We start from the raw sequence: 10,287 nt of genomic DNA, 5'->3' as shown, positions 1-10,287 counted from the left end.
ATCTTGGTGCCAAAATGAGACAATTATAGCACAAAACTTTAAAAGATCATCCATTCCCACTAAGTATATCATACTAAATGCACCCTACCGAAATATTAGAATTAAAGTAATTAAGCTTCCTTTACCATTTTATACATTATTTGCTTTGACATTTTGAAAGACTTGGACATGATGTATAAAATTTTGGCCTATCCTTTTTTAACTTTGGACAAGAGAGATAATATACCTTGGTGTATTCATCTCTTTAGTTAGAAAATGTATCCTTAAATTAAGACATTATTATTCCAAGGAACGTGATATAGTAAGGACAATTTGTATAACTCATATTTTATTCATAAATTTCATACAAAGTGAACATGATACAAGGTTAATCAAAAGGTTGAGTTATATAATATCACAAAAACGCACAAAAACAAATACAATCTCGACTTTAAGTGTTAAATTTATGTTATTCATGTAATTCGAGAGATCTATATTTTTATGAATTTAAATACTCCATGATTTAGGTATATATTTTTGTAATGAATATATAAAAGATATTTGAATACCAAATGAAATTTTTATTGGCCAATAAGGTTGTGAAACGACACAACCTCATTGGTCAATAAAATAAATTGATTAAGAGCATCTCCAATTATTCATACTAAACTCAAACTCATTTTAATGTAAATGTCTCATCAAATATGAATTTACTCCAGCTATTTACACGAAACTTAAACTTAAAAGAATATTTTCTATATTATGCATTTTTACTCATAAAATTTGAAAAAGTTTTTTATTTTGATTTAATGTAAACCTAAAATTAAGTAGTACTTATTTTTTACTAAATAATCAAATTTGGTATGGTTTGGGGGTATTATTGAAGCTAATTATTTATCTTATTTTAGATTTTAGTGTACGAGAAGATAGTCTAAGAAAACATTTATTACCACTTACATATTCAGTCGGCCAAGCTCTAGAATAGAGAGAGACCTTGTTTTTATTTTAATTTAATTGAAAGGTCAAATATTATTTCACAATAAACTCATAATCACCCAGAGTTCTTTCTTTCATCATTACTACTAATTTTTAATTGAATCGGACAAATCATGTTCGGAATTGCCACCTATATTAATACGAAAACATTAAAAGAGCGTTGAAATTTGAATATGTTGACACCCAAACTTCAAAGTTTGGGATATGCCTACGAATTTGGAAATGAGTGAAATTGTGCTGTATATATCCAAGATACTATTCTCGTAGATAATAAGATGAATTCTCAGAATAAACTTAGTTTTGACTTTAGGCTTGATATAGAGTACTCCTATATACGTAGAAGATGATAATAAATTTGAAATATTTGTTGTAGAAAATATTACTCGTATTTTGTTACCGTTGGTAGTCCAGGATTATGCATGAGATTAGAAATAAAATTAAAAAATATTTCCGTTGCCGGGACTTGAACCCGGGTCTCTCGGGTGAGAGCCGAGTATCCTAACCAACTAGACTACAACGGATTTACTGGTATTATTTAATTTCATACTAACTTACATATGGGATTGGAAGAAATTTCTAAATTATGCAATTACAATGTTCTAAATCAGTCTGTAGCAAACAGGATGTTGCATTATTTGTCATCATATTTTTAAAGATATTGCTAGTGCTTAGTTAAGCAAAAGAGAGTCATCTGCGTCTCTAGTTAGGAACAAAACAATCGATATATGTATTACACGATGAAAGCTCATTTCTTGAAAATACTAAGTAACAAAATCTTACTTCACCATCCAAAACAAGAAGACTATGCGAGCCATGCCAAAGAACTTAATTATCTCCAAAAATTTGTCAAAATTGAGGATTCGGTTCCGTGTCCTCACAAGATATTTACGCGAAAAAACCATGGGAGGACGAACGCTATTACCAGAAACGCCATCAAGAAGCTACACAAGAGGTGGGCGCTCAACCACCTTGTGCGCTCTCCTGTTGGGCTTTGAGACTCCCTCCATTCCTCCATGAACTGGATGTCTCCCAGCCCAGTGATGTTCTTTGCAGTCTCACTGCATATCTCACACATTCTGCAACCAAGATTGGAAGAAAACCATTTAAAACCAACTTAAAGCACAAAATGATGTGCATGAAACTAAGCATTTACTCTCAACTTTGCACAGTATCTATCATTTTCCATGTTTATGACATACTATTAGGCTTCTCCTCCTATGATAATCAATTATGCTTTAGTCAAGAGATATTCACATACAAAGTCCACAATGGGTAAAAGAAAGGATATGGAAAAAGATTTCAAATTCACACGATCCAACCCATGGATTTAATCAGATTAAACAGACGCGCGCACACAAGCATGGATCAGAAGATTGAAGAAAACAGGACAATTATCCAACAGTTAAATCAATAAAAAAATATGTCTCTCACCTATATCCTCTCACTCTAAACCACGCCTCAGCGCAACGCAAATGAGCAACTCCGAGCTCCCCTTTGCATCCACAACCGAGCTCGATCAACTCCACCGAATTCTCTCCACTCTCCTTCCCATTCAAATGGCATATTCTACACACTCTCTGATTTTCCACCAGAAATTCATCGCATGTCACCTCGATTACATGCGACGGACATTTCTTTACCCCGTCCATTTTCGACTTGGCACCGGAAATCCTACTCTCCTTATTGCTTGAATTTGATATATCATCGGATTCGGCTCTCTGATTGATCTCTTGCAGTTGGTCATCCATTAAACACAATAACCCGGTTTTGCCAAATATAACCGTGTATATGTACGAAACTGGACTGCGGAATTGATATACTACTACATTGAAGGAGATGGAGAATAATAGGCAGACGTGATTAAAGGGGAAGGTGGAAAAACATAAACGTCTGCTTAGGCCTCGAAAATTGGTTGACCAAATTGACATCATTTACACTTCCTTCAACTCCGTCACTGGACTGCCCAGTTGACTCTCTCTAGATTGTTTGAAACATAAGAATAGTAGTAATGGCGTGTGTAAACATATCGCGGACAGCCTTTGACATTTCCTTTCTATACTAAGTTTAGAAATATTATTTGGTTGGGATTTTACAGTTTTACACAATTTTGGTAGTTCGATAGTTAGCTTAATGAGTTCAATCACAAAATAAAATAACATAAGATAAACTAGTTGGAAGTTTAGAGCGAGTATTTTTGTGTGAGCTATGATGCTATGCCGTGTAGCATTATGGTGATTGATGAGTGGTCTATTTATTTGGTGCAGTAGTAGTAAAATACTCCACTTATGGAGATCTTGCTGAAATCAAGGGGCAAATAAGTAATGGTACAAAAACTTGGCATAAATAAGCAACATATTCTCTTTCACATGTAAAGGAGGACAACTGTAACAAGAAGAAACAGAAGTGAAAAGCAGAAGAAAAATAGGAAAATGAATCGAACCTACCACTTTTGGTTTCAGGCTGCCTCCTATAGGACAACATCTATTCATACACTCTGATGATATCGTTGCCTGTTATGCATTCTTCCTTGTGGGTAACCAAACATATACACAAAAAGGATCTCTCCTCTTCCAGAAACGCTGCTGCTACAAGACACAGCCCAACAGGCAACTATGTAGGAAAAGGGGGAAAAAACAGCATTGTATGGAAGACACAATCCAGATGAGCCTGCAGTGGGATTATTGCCCATCCCCCTTCTGTCCTGGTCCTCGTAGATCCACAGATGCCGTTGGTTCAGCTAACCCCTCTCAGTTAGAGGTGTTACAAACCGTTTTAAGAGTTCTTCAACCCGTTAACTACTATTACTTGCAGGTATAATCTATTTTACGTCATTCCATCATAGGATGCAAAGAACTGTAGGCCCATCTGTCTTTTCACGTGGTCAGGTATTAGCTTGTTGATAAGATCTGGAGATGCACCAGACAACTATATGCACAGAAGAAGAAAGTTATGTTAGTAGAAGAGAAGACAACTTAGAAAAACAAAAAAAAATTAATAACACCGTCGAATCTAGTAAGAGACAGGGTTGTTTGGAGGGGGGAGAGATTAGAGGTGATAGCAGAGAAGCTTCCTTTCAAAAGAAAATTAATGACTGATAATATGTTCCGGTTCACTTTAAAGACATGCTAGTTTGGATCAATTCTTTACCAAAAATGCAAGATGATGATAGAATATTCACGTACCTCCTGTTTGAAGTTGAACAGAGGCGGCAATGGGCGACCATTTGGTAACCGTGCATTAGGTTCCCGTAGCTCATCAAAGAAAGGATGGGCACATGCTTCAAGCTACACGAAGAAGCATCAATTTAAAGGATGTGCATACAACGACATATATATTTGGAAAGCATGTAGGCAGCAAATCGCATCAAATATGAAACCAAGAGTCAGATAATCTTTACTTCAACCAAGACCACATCATTTTTCCAAACAGACTGCAAAAAATATAGAAGAAACTCACCGCAGTGCAACGAAGATTTGGAGAGTATTGCAGCAACCTGGAAGTAAGATCTATTGCTTCTGGAGGCATCCTTTTGTGAAATACCTGAAGTAGCCATGGGTAAGGGGCAGGTCAACATATGGAAAGTATGCAATGTTGAATCACGATCCTCACAAAGATACTTTTAAAGGTTAGAACAAAATACAGAACAAAGACCAAAGAGTGAATACATGCACTATACATCAGCATCTGCACTATGCCACAATACAACAGGACTACCTGCATAACTTAGATTCCTCTCAAGTGTTTTTCCTTCTCCCATTCCTCCCCTTCTTTGACTCTATAATGGGGTTGGATAATGTGCATGGTTGTGCACGTTTAAGCATAACTAAGGGGATTGCAACAGGAGACTTATTCTTGTATTGAAATTTGAGGTTGTAGGGACATAGCTAGACATTACTCTATTTGTACATTGTACCATATTGGTATATAGCACCATTGGACAGCAGATCCTCTTCGATTCACCAAGGTTTCCATCATGACAATCCAAAGCAACACATTCTTGAGATGAACTTAGCAATTGCATTGATATTGACCAGTCTTTGCTAAGCTCAGTACAACTCAGAACAAATACATTATTGATCACAATGATGTCAATGATCACCGCATCATCATTTGAGAACAAAGATGGGTAAACGGGTGAATAAATGTCAAAGATTTGACTTCGCCACCTTTGAAGCTCAGCACAGCACTCTAATTACAAGAGAAGCACAATGCAACTCTAGAATGTATTTAATCAATGCTACCCTTCCCATTCTTCTCAACCTTCCCCGACTCAGATATGCCAATTCTAGATTACCGAATTTCACAGGTGAAAAGCACTGTAAGAGTCCAAACAGTATCAGAGATTGCAACAGGCAATGGAGAACTAGAAAAAAGCCACAATATTTAGCTCCAGCAATGGATCATACAAAACTTGAAATGTTGAAGGTATACCTTGTGCCAAGGGTGTGCTTTAATTTGGGGAAATCTAAAATCATTGTAGTTTGGATTCATACAACGGATTTCCTCACGTGTTGGAGTTCCAAGCACCTTAAAGAGAAAACAATATAAGTCAGGAGATAAGTTAATGCATAACATGCCCTCTGAAATAATGATCTGACGATACCTTAATGACTTCTACAAGCTGGCCCACGGCATTTTCCCCAGGAAACAAAGGCTACGCATTGCACAATATGTACTATTAGGTCAAGTGAACATGCTAATAGCCAATGAAGGTGACAAGCATGTGTGTATATCAAAATTAGCAAGGCAACTCACTTGACCCAGAAGAAGCTCAGCAAGGACACAACCAGCTGACCAGATATCAATGGAAGTAGTGTATTCAGTTGCACCAAAAATGAGTTCGGGAGCCCGATAAAATCGAGAACAGATGTACGATATGTTTGCTTCACCTCTTACCTATTAAAAATAGAAGTCAAGCAATCATAAGTACAAGAAGAAACATTTGAGTTGCAAATAACTTCAGTAAAAAATATCAATATGGAAGCTAAGAAGCTAACGTCCTCCATTTATCTCAAAATCATAAGGAGCTTTAAAAACATCACTTACTAATACTTTTGCACTTCCAAAATCACAAATCTTGACAATATGGGTGGCTGGATCGACCTACAGAGATGGAGAAAGCAATATCAATATTAATACCACTCATTTTCTTCTATATGTGAGTGCAAAGTCTACTTATCCCTACCAAGACATTTTGGGGCTTCAAGTCTCTGTGGCAGACACCAGCAACAGAATGCATGTAAGCCAACCCTCTGAAAATCTGCATAATATATCTTAATTATCGTTTTAGAAAACAAAGAAACATTAAACTTGAAAGAACTTTATAAGAAGTTATTTTACTTACTTGATAAGTGTAAAGTTTCACGTAGATGAGTGGCATTTTCTGGTTTGCATCACTATAATGCTTCAGAACACGAAACATACTTTCTGGAACATACTCCATAACTAAATTGAGAAAAAGCTCATTTTGACTTGTAGTTGAGAAGAAACAATGCTTCAAGGAAACAATGTTCGGGTGATCCATAGTCCGCATAAGCTGCAGCTCACGATTTTTATATCTTCTGTCTTGCAAGACCTTTTTTATAGCCACAGTTTCTCCAGTTTCAATGCATTTTGCCTAGAGTAAAATAGCATATAGCAAATAAGTTTCTTGAGAACTGACAACAAGAAATGGGAAACTAGCACTAGTGGCCTATAGATGTAAATACCTGAAAAACAATTCCAAATGAACCGGTCCCTACAACTCGCTCTGCCATGTAACTAACTGTCTGCATAGTACCAAAAAAGAAATTAGAAACTCCATAAACCAAGGTTTTCCTTCTTCCTAGGTTTTTTCTCATTGCAGAGAAATTGAGGTGTAAGAACCAATTTTAATCTCTTCACCCTTGTCTTTGCCAGTTCATCCCAAACTTCTTTTGACTCACTTACGAGTCACTAAAGATCGCCTTAATCTCAAGAGCTAGACTTGACAGCTCAAGATTCTTCGCTATAGTCTTACTGAGTCAAGCCTGTTTGCTTCATGCAAACCAAATGGCCAACATCCCAACTTAATCAAAATTAAGCTGTAGTTATTAACTCATCCAGTCAAAACTTAAGACAAACATTATCAGACAATAGGTTTACCTGCTTAGGTTCCCCATTCTTTCCCCCTATGGTGGTCGAAATTATGTGACCAGTAACTGTGCCATTCCCATCCATCACTGGAGCAGACATCTCCTGTATAAATGATAAATGCTCATATTAGAAGAGAAACCACGTTACTCTACTGGTACTAAAGATCAGCTATGAAAGAACTTCCCACAGATATGCACATTTTGCTAGAATACACAATCTAGCAGATCATGTAGCAAAGTACAAATATGTAATTTAGCAAAGATCAAGAACATAATTCAGGAAATAATGTGAAACTGTTAATTTACAATCCACACACTAAATCAGCCAGCAGAAACTTCTAATAAGTAAGAAATTTTGTGGCTTAAGGCGTCGACATATTCCAAGGTCATAGAAACTTACTAAAATTGAAGTAGATAAACATAAAAATAACTTTCTATAAGCCTAACACTAAATAAAGGATCAATCTAACCTCCAATTCAAATGAAATAAAATACTCTTAGCTCGTCTAAAATTGATAACCTAGGCAAATTATAAAATTGAAGTTTTCACATACACAAGAAGAACAGAGACAAGAGCTACTGCAGAACGATTACAAGCAACAATAACCTCAAGCACCAAAACTATAGAAATCAGCTAAATTAAACGCCGGAGTTCACTGATTGAGAAAAATAAAATAAATAAGTGAAATGCAGATCTATCGTTTCCGGAACTATGACTAATTAAAATAGAAGATCTAACATAGTGCGGTATTTAGAAATCAATCTCAGAATGAGCACAATCTTCCGCAAAGAAGGAAAAAAACTGAATAAAAAAATAACCTTATCGTCGGCCATAACAGCAGAAGCAAATCGAAAGGCGAAAACCTAAAAAAAAACTTAGAACGAGATTTCAACTCTGCGATCTGCGCAGCATTTTTGCGTTGATGATTGAGAGGTTATGATTGTCGGTAGAGAAAAGGAAAAAGAGGAACACAATTAGAGAGAGAGATAGAAAGAGAGAAAGAGGAGAGAGGCGTGGTTAGGGTGGTGGTGGGGGGTGGGGTAGGGATGCCGGGTCCCACAAACCAAACAGCATCCCATGTGATTCCAGCTCTCGCAATTCCTCTTTCGCTGACTCTGTTTTCTTCTTTTTCTATTAACTAGTATATCCCCTGCGCAACACTGAGAAAATTAGCAGTAAATCATATAATTCCGAGACATGAATAAAGAAAATTATTTAACATATTTTGTGCCTAAAAGTTTTATACCAATTTAATTGGGACAAAGAGAGTATAATATTCCTATAAATTTATAAGAAAAACATACTCTCTTTAGTTAAGACTAAAAAGATTATTTTAAGATTTCATACCAAAAAATTATGTACCAACTTAGTTTGTACAAACAGAGTACAATAATTAAGAGAATCTAAAGTATTAGTACATCCCCCAACGCGTGGCGCAGTTGACGACATTCGTAGTTAATTACGTATTCATTTAATTACAATTGTAATTAGTTACTGAGTTATCAATGGAGAATGCATATGTATAAAATATTGAATACAATTTTAAATATTTATGTATATCCCTATATTTATGCTTGGTTTTCGGTCAAAAAAAAATCTAAATTATCCCTATTGAAAATATGAGATGCACTTCATTATTGCGTATAATCTTAATATATTATTTAACAACCCAAGTGCAAATGAAAGTAAATCTTATGCGTAATAATTGTGAAAATTTAGAGGTAATATTGTATTTCCTTATCCATTCTCCCTCAGCCACTAAATCAATACAATTTTAAACTCTTCATTAATTATTTTCTTAAATACACTACAAAGAATTCAAATCCTTTTAACCTACCAATCCATAAAGGCAATAATCAACTTATACTAAAATCAAACAAAATACTTTAGCAATAACACATCTTTCAAGTTATATTACCCTATTAATAATTCCTCACAGAATTAAAACCATGATTCACAACTTTCCACATTAACGAAAGAAATAAATAAACACTACTCGCTCCGTCCCGGCTAAGATGACACATTCCTTAGCCGGCACGGGATTTTATGAGTTGTTGGTTAATGTGTTTAATTGGAGAGAGAAAAGGTGGGTGCAAGTATTAAAATAGAGAGAGAAAGAAAGATGAATATTTTAATAGGGGTGAGAAAAAGTGGTTGGGTGTATTAATTGGAGAGAGAAAGTTTCCAAAAAGGAAATGTGTCATCTTAGTTGGGACAAACTAAAAAGGAAAACGTGTCATCTTAAGTGTGACGAAGGGAGTACAATATAACGACTCTAAGAATAAAAATCAAAAGCAGAAACCTAGCTTCAATAGATATGCAAATCATAATATACAAACACCAATAACATAATATCAGTTTAACAAATACATTTATCATCAACAGAAAACAAAAAAAATGCAGATATATATTAAACATTAAATATCGACAAATAAATCCTATTATGTAAAACAAAATATAATAACCATATTGCATGTACTCATATTTTATTGCATAGATTAAAGCACAACATATTAACAATTATAGGAATCTCAGCAAAGGTAAAATAATACGATATCATTGTATAATGCAATTATAAATTATAGGTAACAAATTAGTAAATAAAATCCAAACAAACTTCGAACTAATTTAAAAAGTAATCTAGCATGCATTATCCTTTTTGACTATTATAAAAACTAATTTAAAAAGTAATACGGCATGCATTATGTGTATATACGTGTAGTTTATAAAATTGTACGTTTATCAATCACTTTTCTTTATTTTTACTTAGAAACAATTATACATACAGATCTGAAAACACAAGTTGAAGCATAATGTTATTGCACATATACTACACGTCTATTAGTCACTTTTAGGAATATTTTCCTTATATATCTATATAATAAAATGGAGTACTATATTATTTCCTCTTATTAAATTTACAAGAATGATGGCATTAATTTATAGTATTTTATTATGTACTTGAAAAGTTGAAATAAATAGAGAGACGATCTCATCATATCTTTTAATGTTAGTAATATTAATTAGTGATAATTTAGTTGTAATTTAATATATACTTCCAAAACCTATAGAATATTAATATACACCATGTATACTTCCAAAAACTATAGAATATTAATATACTCCATGTATACTTCCAAAAACTATAGATTATTAATATGCTCCAAAATTATTATTACTAATTTCCATCTTTTTTAG

At 34.4% G+C, this 10,287-nt stretch overlaps 2 protein-coding genes and 1 non-coding gene across 4 annotated transcripts; all 3 read right to left on the bottom strand.

Moving 5' to 3' along the window:
* Nucleotides 1-1,423: 1,423 nt before the first annotated feature.
* Nucleotides 1,424-1,496, bottom strand: TRNAE-CUC. The gene has a single exon. It is a non-coding gene; the product is annotated as a tRNA-Glu (tRNA).
* A 185-nt stretch (nt 1,497-1,681) lies between these two features.
* LOC125191963 (E3 ubiquitin-protein ligase MARCHF8-like) lies at nt 1,682-3,097 on the bottom strand. The gene is made up of 2 exons (XM_048089404.1): nt 2,407-3,097; nt 1,682-2,051 (listed from the first exon to the last, which is right to left on the bottom strand). The coding sequence occupies exons 1-2, from the start codon at nt 2,904-2,906 to the stop codon at nt 1,850-1,852; spliced, it is 702 nt and encodes a 233-aa protein (XP_047945361.1). The 5' UTR covers nt 2,907-3,097; the 3' UTR covers nt 1,682-1,849.
* A 200-nt stretch (nt 3,098-3,297) lies between these two features.
* On the bottom strand, nt 3,298-8,080 carry LOC125194041 (shaggy-related protein kinase eta). Of its 2 annotated transcripts, none has more exons than XM_048092042.1 (12): nt 7,908-8,080; nt 7,099-7,191; nt 6,684-6,743; nt 6,320-6,592; nt 6,161-6,235; nt 6,022-6,078; nt 5,731-5,871; nt 5,579-5,629; nt 5,407-5,502; nt 4,432-4,515; nt 4,158-4,259; nt 3,298-3,900 (listed from the first exon to the last, which is right to left on the bottom strand). In XM_048092042.1, the coding sequence occupies exons 1-12, from the start codon at nt 7,920-7,922 to the stop codon at nt 3,799-3,801; spliced, it is 1,149 nt and encodes a 382-aa protein (XP_047947999.1). In that variant the 5' UTR covers nt 7,923-8,080; the 3' UTR covers nt 3,298-3,798. The 2 variants fall into 2 exon arrangements, with proteins under 2 accessions (XP_047947999.1, XP_047948000.1); XM_048092043.1 differs by lacking the exon at nt 7,908-8,080 and adding an exon at nt 6,859-7,021 and having other exon boundaries at nt 7,099-7,190.
* Between the last annotated feature and the right edge of the window lie 2,207 nt (nt 8,081-10,287).

This window comes from Salvia hispanica, chromosome 6, assembly GCF_023119035.1.
Source record: "Salvia hispanica cultivar TCC Black 2014 chromosome 6, UniMelb_Shisp_WGS_1.0, whole genome shotgun sequence".
NCBI classification, from domain to species: domain Eukaryota; kingdom Viridiplantae; phylum Streptophyta; class Magnoliopsida; order Lamiales; family Lamiaceae; genus Salvia; species Salvia hispanica.
Note: the sequence above shows the minus strand (reverse complement) of the source record. Positions and strands in the feature narration are given on the sequence as shown.